This window comes from Pavona decussata, unplaced genomic scaffold (genome assembly GCF_977016875.1).
Source record: "Pavona decussata unplaced genomic scaffold, jaPavDecu1.1 SCAFFOLD_64, whole genome shotgun sequence".
In the NCBI taxonomy this organism is placed as follows: domain Eukaryota; kingdom Metazoa; phylum Cnidaria; class Anthozoa; order Scleractinia; family Agariciidae; genus Pavona; species Pavona decussata.
Window position 1 is genome coordinate 6,196,794 of NW_028145484.1, and position 21,718 is coordinate 6,218,511.

At 36.4% G+C, this 21,718-nt stretch overlaps 2 protein-coding genes across 11 annotated transcripts in view; one reads left to right on the top strand and one right to left on the bottom strand.

The window, feature by feature from the left end:
- Positions 1-16,106, bottom strand: part of LOC146478782 (polycystin-1-like protein 2) — a 36,634-nt gene extending 20,528 nt beyond the window's left edge. For 2 of the 9 annotated variants that reach the window (XM_085112404.1, XM_085112395.1), the window contains exons 1-3: positions 8,469-8,560; positions 1,850-1,895; positions 230-362 (exon numbers count right to left, since the gene is read on the bottom strand). In XM_085112404.1, the coding sequence (XP_084968530.1) occupies positions 230-329 (100 nt within the window). In that variant the 5' untranslated portion in view covers positions 330-362; positions 1,850-1,895; positions 8,469-8,560. Of the gene's footprint in view, positions 1-229; positions 363-1,845; positions 1,896-2,001; positions 2,613-5,913; positions 6,105-8,468; positions 8,561-14,689; positions 14,707-15,939 lie in introns of those variants that run through there. The other 7 variants (XM_085112396.1, XM_085112401.1, XM_085112399.1 and 4 more) reach the window with 7 other exon arrangements.
- The window catches only part of LOC146478783 (polycystin-1-like protein 2), a 79,507-nt gene that overhangs the window by 7,646 nt on the left and 50,143 nt on the right, over positions 1-21,718 (top strand). The gene's annotated exons all lie outside the window — the stretch shown is intronic.

Genomic DNA, 21,718 nt, shown 5'->3' on the forward strand with positions numbered 1-21,718 from the left:
CATATCAGCTGCGGCGACAGCTCACTTCATAATAATGCATATATTTCTTTTTCTCTAAATAAAATTTGCTGTTGCTTAATGGAATTAACACCTCGACTTGTCCCAAAATAAGTGTCCTCACTTGAATTCCCAGAATAAAACTTAAAAAATCGTTACGGTAGCGACAAAGCGATTAAAGAAAAGTGAGGATATGATGTGTACCAAGGAATGTTTCAGTTTAGCAGCCTACCTTCGGACTTCGTCCTATCAGGTGTTGTGCTCGCTGTTCCTGGCTCGGTAGAGGCAAATCTGAAGCTTGCAGAAAGTGTTATGATTAAAAGTAGATCCATAATATCGGAGTTGCTTGTTTTCCTTTACTTCTCCTAAAAAGGACAAAGAAACCAAAAAGGATTTAAAATTGACGTCGTACTTCTCTCGCAAAAAGTGGTTGTGTTGAAAATTTTCTCGCCTTTCCCTTTGCAAACAAAAAGCAGAAATTAAATGTTCTGTAGATAGGCAATTGTTGAAGCAGGCCCTACCTTCATGTTTTAGAGCGGGTTTACTTAAAGGGGATTTATTGAGTATAATTTAACGGGCAGAAAGGAGAGGAAAAGATCGGTTCAAAAGTTTGGGTTAGACTGCTACCATGCAGTAGTATTTAAGGTTGATGGCGATCTATTTTGGTGTACATCTATTTTTACCTTCAAATTTGTTACCTTCATTGAGTCTTGCTCTTCGAACCCCTGACGAAGTTTTAGGGACAATATTGAAAATGGAAAAGAAGATGTCTTCCCGGCACAACGCCCGGCGCTGGTCAGATGGGTATAGATACAAGAAAGCAGAAGATTTCGAAAGTAATAAGCCATGTTATTCTTTCATCCATTTAACGGGTTAAATAAAATCATTACTTACTCCTATCATCCGTGTTCTTGCAGTGTAATGTCAACATCTAGTTAAGCAGATAGGTTGCGATAGGGCTAAACTTTAATTAATTAAGAACTAAGTGGTAGAAATGCAAACAACTAAGGCTATTTCCGAATAAACATGGCTTGCGAAATATTCAGACAATGTATGCTCTCTGTATGCTCTCTGTTTTTCAATGTAAACACCTACGCTCTGTTCAATTAAAATTTTGTTGAAGTATGATTTTTAATTTAAAATCAAGAAGCAAAAGTTAAAAAATACGCTTCAGAAAGCACAAACAATTTGGACAATTTTCAAAACAATGTGTAGTCAAATAGTTAGAGCAATATTCTGTAAGCTTCCAGTTATCCAGTGTAAACACCAATGCTTCATTCAATTTAAAATTTTGTTAAAGTATAAAAATAATGCTAATTACCTATTTTAATCGACGGAAGTTTTTCTTGTGGCTACTATGCTGCGTCGGTCTATTGCTAATGTATGGCTAACACTTAAATCTTAGGTTCAGTTTCTTGTTTTAGACTATGAACAACTACACAACAGAAAGGATTGTTTACTTATTAAAATGAATTCGTATCTTTCTTGTTTGAAGCGGGTAGAAATTGACTCTCAACGTCTTTCAATAACTTTGGTGGAAGGTAACAAAGATAACAACCAAAGAAGGCGCCAATTTTGAGTAAATTCTCATATAGGCCGGGCTAGAATTAATGTCATTCAAAGCGGTAGCAGTTTTTGCAAAATTGTTGTCAGGCCATGTTATCGATATCTAGCTTTCAAGTCACTGAATCAGTATTAAAAATATTGGATATTAATAACAGTAATTCTGAATGGATGGTCATCGTTTCTTTGGCAAACAGTCAATGGTGATAAACGGATGAAGTGGGTTAGCGCAATTATGGATTTGCATATATTTTGCGTCAGTGTGATGGTGTACATGTATTTCACCTACCTTTTTCGCCAAGCCTCAGTTTTTCAGCTCTGCATCATTCGTCTACCTGTGAACGTAGATGAAATGTAATAATTTTCGATAAACGACCTACACGTGAGTGGATATCTAATATAAAACACCTATTGTGTGGGTGTCATAAAATGTTTTGAAACCTTCAACGGTGTTACCGTTATCTTAAAGTTCGGTTGATATCTCCCTTTGATTTGAGTTAAAATTGATTTCTAGTTCCTTGGGGCTTTGCTTGAAGCCGAACGGAAGCGAAATGTTGACAAACACGTCTGCTGACGTCTGTGATCCGCATACCTCAGGAAGGCTTATGGTATCATGGAAACTTTATACATTGAACGTCGAGAAATTTTTCATTAAACTCAAATTTGAATGCTTCCTAATGATTTATAGCGTTGATCATTGGGATTATTTTTCTTCCTTATCATTATCACTACAATATTTCTGGTGGAAAGTTGGGCTGGCTGCCAGCTACCTCTAAGTTGGATTGTTGACCGAGTGACGGTAGTTGAATTTCCCTTGCATTTGGAGAAGTTCATTTCCCATGGCACTCTTGCACCCGCGATTGAGGCCTCTTTTACCGTTCTACCTAAATGTAAGCCCAATGCATGTGTTCACACCCTGTTCCATTCTTAAAACGTGACCCACCACATTCACTGTTACCTTTCCAATTGGAAAATGTTAACCGTTGGATTTGTTTGCACCGCACAGCATAATTTACAATTTGTAACTTGATGTTTATCTTGAAACAGTGAAAGATGTGTTTATAATGTTGACTTGGTGTACGTAAAGTTGTAATACAAAGAAGTTATCCTTAAAAGACACAGTCAGAATTCACATTACCTGTAGAAAAACCTTTTGATAACATTTCACCATTTCATTTTACTTTCAAATGTTTTCAATAAGTGCGGCACGATGGAATAAATGGTTAATATCTTGCTTTTATAAAACCAGCATTTTTTCTAACGCCCAGTTAATACGTCAGATATCAGTCTTGTCGAATGTATTTAAAGCCCCTCAAAACAGTCAATAATCTCACTAAATGAGCCAAATAACAACACAGACAACTAGTGATGTACTTCACTTTACGAGCTGAATGGCCTGAAAGTGTAACAGTGAAGATTCTTATCTGTAACGTAAATTGTTTCCGACGCGGGCATAGAAATTAAATTTTCCCGAGCTTCCGACTTTTTTTTGCAAGTAAAGGAAATTTCAAATTATCTTGATAATTGTATTTTCGCTGTAGTCATGCGTCTATTGTTGGGGGCAGGGATTGTCTTTCTCCTTCCAAAAGTGCTATGGCTAATCTGCAATAGTTGGAAAGAAGGTGTGAAAATGCTTTAAACTATTGTAAGACTCTGGCAAATTGAAATAAGAAATTAGAAAGTTTTTTAAATTAAATTTTTAATTTCACTTTTAGAGTGAAGCTTTTGTTGTATTTTTATTTTAAGCGATGCCGTCCCATAGATAATTAAAGAAATTAAGCAATGAGGACGGTGACGGCGCTGAGAATGCCACAAAACAAAACACTTGATGAGCACAAATAATCGCGTTGCACGGCGTTTTCAGTTTTGGTACATTTCTTTTCCATCTTCTGCAAAGCAACAACGTGAAATAACCACATTCAAGGTTTTGTGGAGAACTTGATCACACGACGGTCGATTTTTCATTCTTTAATTCGCCGCTTTAATCGAGAACTAGCACAAATAAAATGAAGTTATTTTTTCTACTGACGTTTTCGTTGCTGTGGCCGTCGTTACTCGTTGTCATTCATTGCAAAACTCAACAGTAATTTCGCTGTCATCAAAAATCTTATTGAACGAATGCAAATATATGAAACATATATTTTGAACTGCGAATGAAAGATCAAATAGAAGACAGGTCCTCGCAGTTGGTACGCAAAAACAAATTCAGGCTTTCTTTTCGCAACTGCTTAAGTTGCGTACCAACTGCGAGGATCTTTCTACTATTTGAAAAAACTTATTGTTAACAAGCCGGCTTTTCTTTGAGTTTGTCTGCATTTAATTTCGTTATCATTTGCCGAATAATTAAAGTTTGGAATTTCGTGGTTACCTGCAATGTCGAAGAAGGCACAAATGTACGTTTTGTGTAAAATAAATGAAGTATAGTTCACATTAAAGGACAGATGGTACGGACATCCGTGGGCGCAATGTTTCGTTGTGTCAACGTATGCGACATCCGTGGCAGACATAATGAGATGTAATGAGCAAACATTTTCATTTTTCCCGATCTTTCCTTGGCCTTTTTTTTTTAAAGCAAGCCTAAGAAATTCTTCGAAAACATTAGAAGGTAATCATAGAAACTGTCCGGAGTTGCCTCCTTCGGACTGAGTTTTAGTGATTGGAATATGAGCCTCTCTATGGGTATTTCCGAAGAAATCGAAGACGCGAAGATCACCGCTGAAAAAACGAAGATCTGAAAATTTACCAAACTTTGCGTGATCAAATTGAACACTCAGATATAAATTAAAACTGTCAACTGAAACTCGTAAACGATACAGTATCATTTATTTCTGAATTTTGGCATTTTTAACCACATTTCTGTGTGTTGAAATTGGGTTGACAGACCTGCTCGAATCCCAATGTGTGTCCGTTGTGTTGATAAAAGCCTTTTCAGTTTTAGTTTTACAAGCATGCGTATGTCTTTAAGCGATTTTCCTTTTGTATAAGAGAATCTTCCCTTTAGATCAAAATGTGATGCGACCGCTCTTAATGGTGTTTGTCTTGATCGTGAGGGGGAATTCTCAAATATACTGAATGGAGGGTTTCTTACTGATCACTAAGAGCAGTAAGGATTAGGTGTTGATATACCATTGTGTATGCTAGCTCTGTGACATTTGTTAAGCTTATCGGCTTTTATTGACTTCAAGATTTTAGGTCTGAGTGCTAAATAAATGTTGTCTGTAAAGATACAGGATCCGTGGATTTCTTAACTCGTGAATTAATGCTTCTGCTATTGTATCTCGCTGCGTGAGGATTGCACGGATACGAGTGTCTAACAGATTGCAATCTTTACAAAGCTTATCATTGTTGTCTCTTGCTTTCGAGAGCGATAGCTTCGTTGTAGCGCTGTCTTTTAGCTCTCTGAGTTGCTTCTTATCTGAAAAACAGCTATTGTGTTCTTAGAGCTGACAACGTTGTTGTGAGTCTCTAGGATGTTGGTGTATTTCTTCTGGCGAGTGTCTTATGTTGTTTCTCATACAATACTGCAGTTTCGATTTCTTGGAATCTCATCAGAAGCTAACATGTTAAAATGGGGTTAAAACGTCGCCAAAGAATCCAACAATATTTTATTGTTTCAAGAACTGTTTATATTAATTTTCGTGAATTTAAACAGTGAGTTATGCAATTTGCTATTGAAGTGAAATATTTATCAATTGTGAATAACACTGAATAAGCGTTTAAACCATTTCAATCTGAAAAAACGAAGATCTTCCTAAAAAAACGAGGATTTGCGAAAAAATCGCGAAGAAAACGAAGACCGTGGGTACCAATAGAGAGGCTCGAATATCCTTTTAGATTCATAGTGACGTTTGCCTGTTCTGTAATACTGGTTAGACATTCCACAATTGTAGTTGTTTGCCTTTACTTTCCCTTCCAGACTCGCCGGAGCAGTTGCCTTGGTTTGTTATACCTTATACAATTAGAATAGGCCAGTGATAACTCACTTCTCACAGTCTCCCGTTACTAAAAATAGTGACTCTCGTTTTCAAGTCCATAGATGGTCTCATTGCCACTACATGGTTTCGCTATGAGCTGAGCTTATGTAGTCTCTTTGTTCAAATAACTAAGGATGTTAACTCTCAGTCATTACGATAAAACATTTGAAAACATTGATAACTAGTATAGTTTTTGGGTTGCATTGGTAGCAGTTATTGGCTTTAGGTCAAATGTTTGTCGGTCATATCAAACAAAGCATTGAGTTACAGTTTTGAGGTTTCGAATAAATCCTTTCCAGATAATGTTTTCTACTAAATTTTGGACAATTCAATATCGAGCTTTTTCTCATTTAAAACACCAAGGCCTAAAATTACTCACCGAATGGCAGTTAATGTTGTATGATTCCGCTGTCTAACCGACTGAATTTGGCCGCTGCTTGACGCAGATTCATTTCAATTCTTCAACCCCTGCTGTCACTCTCTTTCTTGTCTAGCCAATCACTTTCTGCCGATTACCTCACCTCAGGCCAATTCACAACAAATTACTTTTGTTGCTTGGTAGAATGTCTCTGAATATCGCTTAAAAAAAAAAAAAAAAAAAACAACGACTTTTTGTCACAGTGCCTGTTCTGTAATACTGGTTAGACATTCCACAATTGTAGTTGTTTGCCTTTACTTTCCCTTCCAGACTCGCCGGAGCAGTTGCCTTGGTTTGTTATACCTTATACAATTAGAATAGGCCAGTGATAACTCACTTCTCACAGTCTCCCGTTACTAAAAATAGTGACTCTCGTTTTCAAGTCCATAGATGGTCTCATTGCCACTACATGGTTTCGCTATGAGCTGAGCTTATGTAGTCTCTTTGTTCAAATAACTAAGGATGTTAACTCTCAGTCATTACGATAAAACATTTGAAAACATTGATAACTAGTATAGTTTTTGGGTTGCATTGGTAGCAGTTATTGGCTTTAGGTCAAATGTTTGTCGGTCATATCAAACAAAGCATTGAGTTACAGTTTTGAGGTTTCGAATAAATCCTTTCCAGATAATGTTTTCTACTAAATTTGGACAATTCAATATCGAGCTTTTTCTCATTTAAAACACCAAGGCCTAAAATTACTCACCGAATGGCAGTTAATGTTGTATGATTCCGCTGTCTAACCGACTGAATTTGGCCGCTGCTTGACGCAGATTCATTTCAATTCTTCAACCCCTGCTGTCACTCTCTTTCTTGTCTAGCCAATCACTTTCTGCCGATTACCTCACCTCAGGCCAATTCACAACAAATTACTTTTGTTGCTTGGTAGAATGTCTCTGAATATCGCTTAAAAAAAAAAAAAAAAAACAAAAAACAACGACTTTTTGTCACAGTGTTTGAATAACGCTGTGCATTTTGATCAGTGTTCGAAAAGATTAGAAATTCATTAATTTCTAACCTCAAAGTAATTTAGATTCCAGGCGGCGCTGACATGAATTCTTCCTTTGGTGAGACTGTTACCGACATATTAACAGCGTTTCGTAAATTGCTGCAAATTGCTGGACGTTTAAAGTCCTCCACTCTAATGTAGGGAAAACTTTCTTACGACTATCACGTATGCGATCGCGCCGTGTTTTAATTGCATCACGTATCTCAGCTGCTTTATATATTTTATGTATACGCAACACTTTGTAAATGTAAATGAGCTTGACTTAAATTCGCTCGGTCGAAAATTATGGTAGGTAAAAATTCTTTGTAAGAAAATGTCAAGAGAAAGCCAATCTCGTTCCCAAGGATTTTCTTGTAATTCGAAAGAGAAAAGCCCTGGGACCGAGGTGGACAGACAAAAAGCATAATTCTTGTTACCAGTCTCAATGGCGCAATTTATTTGTCACACTTGAGTCGCATGGAATATTATTGAAGCCCAACAAAAAGGAATAATCTCAGTAAATGTGCCAAATAAGCACACACAAAAAAGGTAACACACTTTACTTTGAGAGCTGAATGGTTTAAAAGTCGTACAGAGTCCAAATTCGATGTTTATCTGAAACCTGAATGTTATTTATCGCAAAGGTAGTATGACTTACAAATTGGGCCTATGCAGCTGGTCTCACGTCTAGCCATTATTCTTGTGTTTTCCCTTAACTCGATTTAATATATACTGTTGTTGGCTCGGCTTTCTATGATACTTTACTCTTTTTCGCTGAAATTCGTTTCAGAACAATTTGATGCTCGTTCTTTTGAAAAGTTACCTACAACTAATGCTTGGAATAATCATTAAACGCGAGAAAGCGTGTATCATCAGCATAACCAACACTGACAAAAAAATTGAGAAATTCAAGATGTGGAATATTCGACACGCCAACGGTTTGCTTTGCTTCAACATGACGAGTTATTAGTGAGTTTTAGAACGTCAAAAGTGTCAGGATGCCTCCTTCGTTCAGTCTTGATTTGATCAAATGTATTGTCGATTGCAAACTGTGGAAGAGTCGCCAATAAGAGTAGTTTATTGTAACTAGAATTTCAGTTTTATTCAAAAAAAAAAGTCTGTTAGTTTTTAAATGTGGGGAAAAGTTTCAAATGCCGGGGCTCCCTTCTGTGTTATACGAGGAAACATCTTAATGAATCTCGGAATCGTCAAATCTTTAAAATGCGTTTTTCGATGTTTAAATAGTTTTCCGCCTTTTTTGTGGTTTTGGTGGCGAAGCATTTACGATATCAGCTATGAAAATTTCACAGAGACATGATAAATGACCCTCTCTGAGCAGTACTCGTCTTCCGAATTCCCTTCACCTCTCTTTATTAAGATGATAATACCTTACTTTATCAAACCATGAAAACTCCACCAGAGAATTTTAAGACTACAATCAGAAGAAAAAAGTCATTTATGGAAATACTTGTGGCTGTTCATAATATTTTGTAAAAATATTTCAATGATATTTTACATTGTTACTTACTGTTCACTTGAAATGGTGTTTGTTTGAAAAAGGGTCCTTAGGTTTGGTACTTATGGCATCAAGCGTTCAGTTCATGTGGTTGTATAGTAGTTTAAAGCAAGTTTTATATTCAATGGCACTTTCCTGTGTTTTGGTTGATCGTCCAATGAGTTTGCATATTTGTCAATTGTTTTCCTTTTAGGTATTTTCTGGAGTAAAATGTAATGCATGGAAGAAATTGGCTCCAATTGCCGTGTACTTTCGTATTTAGAGATGAATACAAAGGAACACATTAAGATTTAGTAAGTAATCCGAGTAACTGTCCTTAAGCTATACTCCACACCAGCCTCTGACGTTGAAAGGGGAATGTGGCGGGCAATTTAAAATAATTTGCGACATTTTTGTAGTATATCTTGGGCGAGACATCTTGCAAAATGGGAAAATAACTATTTAATAAGCGATAAAAAAGCATCACCGAAAGATGCAATAAACCGCAAACTATATACAGCACGTATGATTGCGGAATGTATTTCACAAAGTTCCTGTGAATGGGTCGTCGTCGTTAATCGTGCTCCCCCATTTATCTAAATTTTGAGTGAGAGCTATGCTTTGGCCGCATATTGACGCATTTGCTGTTAACTCCAGTAAAAATGAATTTATATTTGATACCAGATAAGCTCCCACCTGCGGTTAATCACTGCTCCCATCGGTGTGTGAAAGTGTGGATGAAAGTCTAAAAGCTTAGCCACGAAATAGCTGCTAAGCAGCACTCATCCTCTAACTTTTGTGTCCAGAACATGAAATCATTAAGTGTGACCAAACGAAAGCTACTGAGCAGTATTTGTTGTACCAGGTGGTTCTGTGGTTTTAATGATAAAGTGTGGCCATTCAAATGAACTTATAAGCAGTGAGTTTCTGTGACTCTATTTGTTTGTCATTCTCCCTAATTTGTCACCGATTTTGCTTGGGTGAAGTATTTGGGTGTGAAGGGTTCCCGTGAGATATTCCCGGAAGACGTAAGACAGATTAATTGCTTCACCATTGGAGTCACCCCGAGCTCAAACCACGAGCGATACTACAAATAAATCTTATGAATTGGCGGGAGTTGCTTGACGTTAAAAATCGTATTAATGTTTTGCATCTTTTTCTGATTTGAAAAAAAAAAAAAAAAATGGTGCAAATAAGAACCACACTGTTACGCTTTCTAAAGATTTTACCTCCATTATCTTCTGATCGTGTTTCTCTTTTGTGGGAAATTGTTCAGTGTTTTCTATAAATACGTTGCAGTTAATTGGAAATATTGCAATTTTTGTTAATATCCCCTTCTCTATTTAAGTCCGAACTTTTAGGAAGATGACACGAAACGAATTTCATTCTTATGGCTGAAACAAGGAAACACTCTATGGTTTAATATTTGCTCATGTCAGATAGGTCTTGGTTTATTGCTGTTTGAAAGAATGGTTGAAGATGTCCTTTTCTTTCGCTGACAAGAAAGAACGTTTACTTTCACTTTTCTTCTCATATAAACGAGCTATTAACTCAAACACTAAAATAGTGCTAAGATATGTAAATATAACAAGCATTAAACTAAGAAAACCTGGTGAACGTTTCATTTGCCATAAATATTTCAAAACATCGCGAATAAATGGCAACCACAGACATAACCGGTACATATACGGTACATATTCCTAATTGTAGCACGTATTATCCGCCTCTAAACCCATTACAAATGAAAACTGAGGGACAATTTTCCTGAAAGTGCATTAGAGCAACATCAAATATTTTTGTTCTCAACATAATTTGTATTTGGTCAACATCTCGTGCGTGCTTCGTCGATCCGAATGGCCAAATTACGCAACTGTGATAACTTATCGGCTTTGAAATGTCCCGGCTTCACGTCATTTTGACAACCAATCCACAAATTCCGTGATAAATTTCCAGTAATGTTATGTTTGCTTTTGTTCCTTCGCTGGAAAACGTTCCTGCGCAGACTAAGCGATGCATGAGAAGTTGCAAATGGTTTTGTGCATTGGTGACGCAGTGAGACCATTGGTAGTAGCTGTACTTTGTATGCTGAGCACATTTATTAGCTTTACCAAAAAGCCACCAAGGCAGCTATTAAGTATTAAACTTAAGAAATTCAATTTGATTTCATCATGAAACCGTCACGAAAGCGAAAAATCCACTTGAGTGTGGTTTTGTTTTGTCAGTTTTGTCTCAGGTTGTATTCTTGACTGCTCCATCAAGAATGTCCAAAATTCTGCAGGAGTTAAGGTAATTATAACATAAGCAACAATATAAAACAGGATTCACTGAAGCACGGTTTTTCTTACCCGTTTTATAGTTCGGCGACAACGAAAGGGTGACCTTTTAAACTGAGACAGCAGCATTGATTCTTATGAATAAAGGAAATAAATTATTACCGAGTCAGTGCAGAATAAAAGTCCTGAGTTTCCTGGTTTAGCTTTGAATTAACACTTAGCAAACTCTTCCTCTTACCTTCCTATCTCCAGTTAGCTGCAATTATATTTTTCGGCTTAGGTGTTTGTGATCAGTCGTCGAGCTAGATTGTAGTTTTATGGCGGTTTGTCATTGTGCTGCTTTGAAAAACTAATTTAAACTCAGTTTCGATCACGGGCACCTGCCTTTGTAACGCTCCTTAGCAGCATTAAGGGCGGACTCCCGTTTTGATAGATAAGGATGAATTAATTGTTTGTCTTCCGAAATGTCATAACTGATGGAGATCTGTTTTTGAGAAATCATACAGATATCTAGCATGTTCGGGACTTCAGTTGTAACCCCCAATGAAGAAACCAGCGAAAGAATTAAATTCTTACTATAGGTGCAGTACTAATTTTCATGATTACCCACCATGAACCCTGGCTCTTTTGTTGCGAGGAGTCGTGTGTAGATATATGAAAAGCAAATCAATGAAGTCATAGCGCGTCATCTTCGTATTTAATGAATATTTTAAGACTAACAAACAGCGTTAGCGCACAACACCGTTTCTTATTTATTTTAGTTTTCAAAACAAGTGATCAAACTAAAGCTCGCTTTACCAGTTTACAGTGAAACCAAAAAATTGTTTGTCACTTGGTTAAAATAGTCATGGTTTATTTTTAAAGCGTAGGAAGCGGATTAATTTGTCTTCAGTGGTCGCAAAGCTATTTCGATTTTCGCGACGTGGGAAGTAGTTTAATTTAAGGATTTATCAACGGGAGGAAATTGTAACCCGTCAACTTTACATATAATTATAAAAGCTTTTACGCCACCGATCGTTAATACTTTAATCCCATATTATAGTTGACTGCACGTATATTCAACAGTGATACGCTGCACTTTAAGGTTCGGTATTTGTTAAAACATTTCTATTGCTACACACTTTTTATACACAGGGAAAACATTTTCCATGAAAACCACACTTTTAAATTGCTATACATATAGAAGTAATATTTTTAATTATTATTTGTTTCGGATTGAAGTATTTTTGTTTCGGTTCACTTTCAACTGTAATTTCCGAACGAGAAGAAAAAATATCGTGTAATTTTCCAAGTGTTCTTGTGACTTACACTTTTTATGTGCGAAATGCTAAAAATTGATGTTGTAAAACATGTTGAATAAAGTGAAAATTACCATTCATGTTGTCAAACTAGAAATGGCATTATTATATACTTGTTCAGTTGCCACCATTCAGTAAACTTGAAATGAATTTTCTCGACAGAAATAAGGTATATCTATGTATTTATCGAAGGTGTTGTCGATCATTTCCACTTTTACCAATGTGACCTTAATATCATTGTGAACGGGTTCGTGGTCAGCGACAGATAATTAGTAAAACAATTTACCAAAAGCTGTGTCAGGTGGTTTTTTTTCGATGAATTATACTCAAATGGGGAAACGAAAGTGCATGTTCTTGCAAAGTTGTGCAGATATTTTTTCTTTTTTAATTCTCCATAAGCAATTACGTTGGAGAGCCCCAGACATGCCCTGGCTGTATTTTCTTTTAACGCTGATTTGAAACAAAATAAATTTGAATAAAAATATAAAAAAGCTTTTTCCCTGGCACTTGTTTTCTCTGTTTTTGTCTTTCTCATCGAAGAAATCATCTTTAGTTGAAAGAGCCCCACAATACCGTCTTCGATCTTCCTGTTTACAGTCGACGTCTTGGTGAAATATCTTTGAAATTTAATGAGTTTTTTTTCTTAGTTGGCATTAATTTTTTCCAATTTAAAAATTTGTCAGTTTCGTTGTTTTTTTGTTTCATTTATAGTGACACTTTCATATGTTAGTTGTCCAATAGGCAAAAGGTAACTTTTTCTTTTCATGAAATGAAACATTTTTTATTTTACATATCATAAAATCTTTTGGAGAACATTGCGGTGCCCAATTGCCCCAGAAAATTTTTTAACTTCACTTTTTAGTTTCTTAATCCTACTATGATAAAAACGTCGTCGTTGAGCTTCAAGCCTTTTAATATGCCCTTTGGTTGTGATAATCTCTTTTTTATTCTCATTTGAAGTGAATACCCTTAATAAACATTTTGCAGATTGAATTATGAGCGGCATGAAAGAAGAATATTAAAGACGAGCATGTTTTATCATGTATTCCTGTAAAATGTTTCCGTTAAATGTCTAACACCTTGTCTTTTGGATTTTAAGTTGTTCGTTTTTTCCCTTCGATCTGGGCAAAAAACGTTTCATTCATGTTTATGTTAATTCGTCGGCGTTTATGTCCGTCTGGATTAAAATCTAAGCTGCACTTGATGTTTTTTATTCATCTCAATTTATTTCATGGTTTCCTTCGACTGCATATAATGTTTGAGGTTTAAATCCTCTCCCCATTGACGCAGCACCATAGTTTCTTTAGAAACTAAGACCCTTATCCATTTGTCATTAACTGGCTGTCACGACTAACCTTTTATCTTAGCATTCTCCTTTCAATAGCTTTCAGACCGAAGACGAAGATACCGAACACGTTTCTTAGGATTCACTCTTTACGGCGGCCAAATTACCTTTGAAAAACCTTCATATGAACTGTCAGAGGTAGCTGATTAAAGCTGCTGCGTGGTGTTTCAAGCTCGCTGTTTTTGTTATCAACCCAACTAATTTTGAAACACAACATTCCCTCCAATATAAAATCTTCCCGTAAACAAGTTTTCCCAGAAAAAAAGCGCGAAAAAGTCCTTTAAAAGAACTTTGCGGGTTATGTTTCCCGTGCCAAACATGAGTTGGTTTTTAGCCAGGCCTAGCTGTCTTTCGATCCCAAATTAAGTCAGTTTTCAACATTAAATTACACATGTTTCTGATACTCCTTTATTGCTGGAGAAAATCTCGATTTTTTTGTTTTGAATTACTTCCTTTCTATTTGCTTACTGACTTGTCTAACAAACGTTGTCACTTACTTGCATGTGGTCTAGCGTTACCAACATACCTTGGCTGGAATAAGTTCACGAAGAAACGTCAATGATATTCGTCTCATATTACTTTGTGACTGCACGTATTTTATGTTCAGCTGTACATATTTTACGTTACCATTTTTCATTCTCATCGGCTATGATCAAGTACATGTTTTTTTCAATACATTAAATATGGAAACCCTGATATCCAGCCAGGATATTAAATATTTTGACATCCACTGAGTTTTTTCATAAGGCGTTTTACGTAAATAGATGAGCTTATGGTTAAATTTTCGAAAGGATTTAAATTGTTAGGAAAAAACCAGATGATGATGTTTGGAATATTCAGAACTCGTAAAAATGAATTTGATGGAGCAAATAACCTTTGTTTTAGAGGATTCCAAGGATTTGGTAGGATCGTCCAGCTTTATATACATTCAGTTTTGGTGTTTGAAAAATTTGAACTAACTTGCCATTTGTTTGCAGCAAAGAATATTGAATAAAATTTACTAATTTTCCAATGGGTTTGAATTTAATTCTCTTTTTTTTTTATTCGTTAAGCGATTGAAGAAGTGTAGAAAGTAAGGTACTAAAAGCAAATAGATTTGAGCATAAATAACAAGTTTGTGCACAACTATGCGCTGTTTTGTTTACATTTTTAGTTTGAAATGGATTTTTCTGACCCTTACCAAAAACCTAGACTAAACCCTAAATAACATAACAAATTTCAGCGTGCAGGCCTAAAGACCAAGTTTGTTTTGTTATTCGAAAAAAGCAATGGAATAGTCTAGAAATATCTGGCGTTATTCCACTATATGCTGTGATAACAATGCATTGATCTACTTACCCCAGACCAGTACGAACACATATCAGTTCCTGCTATGAAATACTGTTTAGAGAAACCCTTATTTCTTGTAACAAAAAAAAATTTATATTTTTATGTTGAGTTGCCTTCACACCTTCCTGATACTGTTTATTTATTCAAAGCTGCTCTCTTTCTCTTTATCTAAGTCAAGATTAGCATATAAATCATGGACACCTGCAAAACCAAGCACCTTTGAGAGTACCAAGACAATCAGAAAGTGCTGGAATATGTAACGTTGTCAAGAAAAGTAAACTAAGCCTATATCACTTTGATTATTTTCTATTAAGGAAATTACTCGTGGGATGTTATAATCGGGAGTAGATAGTAGAACATATTATATTCACGGCGAAAATTCGAGATTCTCGAATGTTCTTCTTTACCTCTATAACTTTTTATTGTTTTTGTTAAATCACGGTTTTAATGGCATGGCGCTGCTGTACATGGAGTCGTAGGATGTGAAAGCTATTGAGCAGTATTTTCCTGCTGTGATTATATCACTCTGTTTCTGTTTTCTCAGTTTGGAAGACATAGTTTGACCTATTTTCAAGCAAGTAAGGATAAAGAAATCCAATAAAGAAACAATATCAACAATAATTACAATAATGCCCGACGCGTTTCATTTCAACGTTTCTTCTTTTTGGCAAAAATGAGGAATGTAACGACTTTTTCGTAGGCAGGAAAAAATTTGTTCATTTTGGAGCAGTTTGCTTTTTATTGTTCTTGTGGCTGTAAATATGTATATTTACTTTATGTTTCTCAGTGGAAGTGGTGTAAACTTGTTGCCAAAATATTAATGCGGGATTTAGTTTAATTGGGTATCGCAATGACATTTGCAAACTTGAAGTCGGTAGTTAAAACTAGCAAAACTCTCACAGCGTTTCATTCCGAGAAACCAACAGAAGCAATTCTTTAGTATTCCGTAAAATTTAAGTTCGACAGTAAAGAAATCATAAATTTTGGGATTTAAATTTCTGTTATAAAAATCAATTCTAAACATTTCCATGCACAGGAAGTCTAGCTAATTTGTTTTGAAAAACCAGAAATTCTTGCCAAGGAAATAGTGTTCTCCAAAAAACGGAAAAATTTCATCCAAATTTGGTGGATGACCAGAGTCCTTCATTTTAAATTTATGCTCTGGGACCCATTTTTTTCTCTAGGATAATTTTTCGGACTTTTATTATCGTATAGAATTGCAGGATGATACGCTAGACAAGACTTCACTTTAGACTTACCTTCAGCCGTCTACGGTGCAGTACTCTTCTAAGTAAATATTCCAAAAACTGTGGGGTATCTTAACTTTTTTCGCGTACATCACGATCGTGCAACAATCTAGTTCTGGTTCACACTTTTAATTTCCCAAATTTACGATGCAGTCGTAATGAAATGCTCTGTTCGCGCCCAAGCCGCAGTCTTAATACTCAACTTTGTGTTTGTTCCGCTCAGGTGTGGCGTCACCAGGGTTAACAATAGACACAACGTTATTATTCACTTTCCGTCTAACATCTCATCACCAAAAATACTCTGACAAATATCCTTATTGGTCAAAAAAATTTAATACGAGAAAAGATTAAAACGGCACTAATTGATTTTGGAAATTCATTACAGGAGAAACCTAATATAAAACTGTTTCTTGCTGGGAGATACGTAGTTTTCAAAAAAAAAAAAATAAATAAATGAAAAAATAAAATGGACTAGTTTATAAATTAAAAGTTAAAATTATTTATATGCGCTTTTGGCAGACTAAGTAAAAGAGGACCATTCATGAAAACATTTGTACATATAATTGATTTATACGTACAAGCTTTTTCTTTGTGTTTATCAAAAACTTTAGAAACTGAATTAATCAGTTGTTTTCTGGAAACCATTAAAATGTAAACTAGTCAGTAATGAATTTCAATAGCTTTCAGTGTTTTGGTTTTTCTTACAATGTACTTGTACTCACTGTAAATGCTTTCAACCGAGGAGCTATGTCAAAAGTAGGTAAATAATAATCATCCGGGTGAGTGTAGTCCTGATAAGGAATGTATGAGGAGGTGACATTGACTGACATTTTGACAACCTGAGCGGAAGTCATCATCAGAATCAAGTAAACTGTGGGTCGTCAATGATCTGAGTGCTTTAAGTCTTTGAGAGAGTACCTGGGTTTCAGTCTTGTCCAAGGAACGGGAAGAGATAATCCTGACCCAGTTGTCGTCTGTCTTATGTAGTAGAGTAGTTGTAGAGTCTTTATTTAGCGAGGGTAATACATAATGGTGCCTAGCACTCACAAACTTGCAGCCCTCAAGACTAAAATCAGTACCGACAAATAAATAAAAAGAAAAGAAAAAACAAGCATAAATTACAGATACGCTAGAAAATTAGATTACAATATACAAACTTATTACTATGAAAATGATAAACAGATCTTTGTTTTTCAAGTAGAAAGAAAGTTAACATAATTGTTCTTAAAAGCACAAACACTGGCTTTCTTTTTCAGATTCACGGGTAGCTCATTCCACAGTTGAGTTGTTGTGACACTGAATGTCCGAACTCCCTCCATTTTTCTTGTAAATTTCGGTTTTTGCCCTCAGTACGTTGAAGTCGCGGACGTTACTGTTGAGTTTTTGGGCGGTGCTTTTCAGCTGTTTTATAAGCTCGTCTGTCGGCAGCAGTCAGTACAACAGTAGTATAGTCAATATACTGAGTAATGTTTTTGATTGGTAGCTGCATTGTAATGTTTTCTTCGACAAGAAACATTGCTCCAGTTTGTCCCTTTTCACTCACATGTGTACATGTTTGTGTGGCGGTAAACTGAAACCAGGCCCATAGAAAGACTGAAATTTTCACCAAGCCAGTAGCACAAGAACGGCCTATTTTACACTGTTTTACACGGCCCATAAAATTTGATGTGACAGCCGTCTAGGACCGTCAGTGGTTAGTTGGATTGCCTTCAAGATATTAATCAAGCGTGCACCGCGACTAGATCAAAATTTAAATATAAGACATAAATTTTAATGAGTAGCTCACGTCTTGAAAATGTAAAATGTCTTAAAATCAACATGACACAAACAACCACCACTGCTGGCAATAGACGAAATCTTTTTTTTACGAGCTTAATTGCGGAATAATCTGAACTTATGTTTCCCGAGGCAACTGTCTCGGTTGCGTTTATACAGACTACGGCCCAGGAAACCTAAAAAATACTGGAGAAAAACCACGATGGACAAACAACCCAGATGTGCGCAGCGCAGAATTCCTTTCTCGGTTGATACCGTTGGTACACGAGTTAACTCCAATACTTGTTTATTGTAATGTTCAACCAACTTCTCATTTGCGCCTAATAATGGACCGAGATAACATTTTGCTGATATTGAAATTTAGTTTAACAATGTAATAAAGTTTTCTGCCAGGGTTCGATTCTCGGATTCGCTGTGTCATATGTGAGTTTAGTTTGTTGTTGGTTCTCGTCCTTGTTCCGAGCGGTTTTTCTCCGGGTACTCTGGGTTTCCCCTATCCTCAACACCAAATCAAACCAAATTCCAATTCGATCTGAAGAGTGCCCCCAAATAGTGTTTTGCGCTAAGGATATTGACACTTAAGTGTCTGTCCATGATACAACCAGGCAGGACCAGGCAGGAGGTGATAATACTCAAATCACCGATTTGGCTCAAACTTGGCAGAAACATTGAGTGTCATGAACATATTCATGTGCTAAAACATCAACTCAAAATATTCCATTTTACCAGCGTTATGGGTAAAACCTGAAAAATGGCCATTTTGGCACAAATTTATGCATATTAATTAGTCAAACTCAATTGAGTGGTTAGACAAATATAATTGTGATCTGGAAATAAAACCCACTGAATTGTCTTGCCCACTGACCAGGCTTGTAGCACCGTGCTTAATTTCAATCGGTACCTTCGATTTTGTCATTTGCCTGAACCTGAAGTAAGAGGCTGTTTTAGACATTTTCACGAGAACCTCAAATTCGGCTTTTTTGTACCCAAATATCTCTAATGGCCAACAACCTAACTATGTAATTTAACTATAAGATTGAAGAGGCATATCATAACCTTCAAAATACGGAATAAAATTTTTGGGCAAATGAATAGTTTGTTTTTATGAAGCAAATATGTATTACCACCTGAACGACTTTTGTCGATTTCATCAAAATTCATGTTGCAAAAAAATAAATATATATTTTCTGACTGAACATGAAGAGACACGTTATGTTTAGTTAAGTATTTTTTGACAATAACAATGACAAAATTTGGCGATATAAGTGGGTAAGGATTCAAGTTTGACCAAGCTATTAACAGCTAGGTCCAGCTAGGTTTCCCCTCTTTTCATACAAATATTTGCTTCCAAGAAAGCCTATCTAAAGAGGTAATCTCTTTCAAACAATTGCCACTAACGCATAGTAAGAACTAAAAATGCTAGTGGCTGATACATACATGTCTTCTCAGTGCACCAGACTCCATCCTAGCTACCAATTTGTATCAAGCCATCGTCAAATTCAATGAGCCGGCTCGATCGTATCGTCTATATGCCTCGATTTTTTCAACACGGATCCACCATTACCATCAACTGATTAAAATTATCAGAACATACCATTTTTGTTTCCAAAATAAACAGAAATCAAGGTAAATAACTACATAACTGACATGTAAGCTTGACAGGAGAGGATTCGCTGTTTATATCCGCCATCTTGGTTGCCAAGTTATGAGCCTGCTTCGCGGTCAGCGGCTATGGCACAAGTTTGTCGCCGTTGAGAGCGCCACGAGCTAAAGCATTGTCTTTTTAATACAATTTATAAAACTTTATCACATTTCCTCCGCTTAACGAAAACAGGATAAGCCTAGAAGGGTTAGAGGACGTAACAAGAAAACTGAAAGCTATTTCAGCTTGTTGATATTCAACATAAAAGGTGGCCCAACACAGTTTTGTACCTACGCCCCAATATACCATCAGTCTCAAATCATTCAAAACCGAATGCTCAAGACTAACAAGAAAAAGGATGATAAAAAATAAAACCACGGAGATCGTGACTTTGGCAGTTAGTTGCCTTGTTTGTGCTCGCAACGTTGCTGGTTTTGAACCAGAGGCAAAGACAGAAGACAATGAATAGTCCGGCCCTTAAGCAGCAGAAACATTGACGCCCCGGACGTCACAATGGCAATGTTTCCCTTTTCACGCTACGACATCACCAGTTCAACCATTCCATTCGTCCAGCCTATCGTCTGTCCGTTTGGTCGTTTTGTCGTTCGTTCAATAAGTCCGTCAGACAGAGTGGCAGACTGACCGACCGACCGACTGACTGACTAACCGATCATTCATTCGTTCGTTCGTTCATTAGTCATTCATTCAATAGATCTCCTTGACAGACTTAATACTAATTTTGCAGTGCTACCATAATCTTTTTCTTCCCTGGGCGTTTCCGCTTTGAATATATCCATCTGATGCTGACGGCAACGTCTACAAAGTCCTAACGAATTATGCGAAGAATAAAACAAACAACCAATTTACTTATAACAAACAAAACAATACAAGGTTTAGCTTCCTTCTCTTCAAATCGCACGGTACGGCGGAAGGCATGAATCGCATCGAGCGTAGATTCGTGAGTACAAGCGTCGCACATCGAACGCTTATCACTTGAATAAGATTTTCGGTGAGAATGGTTTACTCTGTCTCATTACATATTGTAATCATTAGAACGTACACAAGTAAGGTCTCATGAAGAAACAAGTGATGAATCTCAACACGTGCAACACGTCGATGACTAACATACATCTTGCAATTTGAAATTAATCCAGCACATCTTCTGACAAAAACTAGTTTGAAACTAAACAAATTCCCAATAGACACGCTAACGCAACAACGAGGAAAGCTGCCCGCAACAGCGCAGTCAGAAGTTGATCGTTCATTTTGCCGCCAAAAAATATTTCCCGCCAAAAAATGTCTTCAGCTGAAAGGAGCGCTTTTATTGACTGAAAAGTTCACTGCTTATCATAACTTTTTGCATACATGAAAACTTTCATCTTTCATCATATTTTTGCTTCTCATACAAAAGAATTACATCAAGTAGAATAGTCTGCTAAAAAATTGTTTGGCTGTCAGTTTTCACGCGAAAGCGGAAAGTGCCATGTCACGCATCAGCGCAGTCGTAAACAAAATTATGCAAATTTTTGGCGACAAAAACATTTTTACACCTTGTCAGCTTTGATAAGGTTTCAAAGGAAAAAAGTTTCATTTTAGCAATTCTCATCTGATAATTTATGGGAAAGCAAAAGGACCTTATCGATAAATCTCCATCAACTGTTTATTACATACCGTGTAGAATTTATTGAAATGCACGTGACAATGCAAGAACCACAAACGCAACTGAATAACTTTCTTACCGGACGATCAAAACCTTTTTGGTACGTCCATTGAATAATGAAGCATAACACAGACAACAAACTTTCTTTGAAATAATTCTTATTAAGCAAGAGTAATTCATATTTCAAATTATTTTTACTTGAAGATTGCGTGGACTAGACTACAAAGGAAACATTTCGGGCCTGAAATGTAATTCGATACTTTTTTTTCAAAAGATTTCCCTTTGTGAGATCAGCTTGAAAAACGGCTTTCGGCTCACTCAAATCTACCTGAAAGTTAAAAAAATCGGACACGACTTTCTCTGCACGCTGAATTTCACTACTACTACGAAAATTCGAATGATAATTCTCCACTAACATAGAAATGTTGATGATATTTTCGAGCGACTGTTTTTAGCTAACGTGTCTAAGAATTTCCGAGCCATCGCACAATTGCGTCGAGCGAGTGCCGCAAAGTCTGCTATTGTTACTTTGCACAGTGCTGAACCTATATAATCATGATAAGGAGATTAACTTTATGCTTTACCTGCTCCTACTGGAACAAGTTTCTTCCACCTCTTCATTATTTCCTCAGAAATCTTCTTTGATACGCCCCTGTCGCATTTTCCTTTTCTTGATCCATGCAATGGGTGCAAACAAAAGCGAGAAGGGCGCC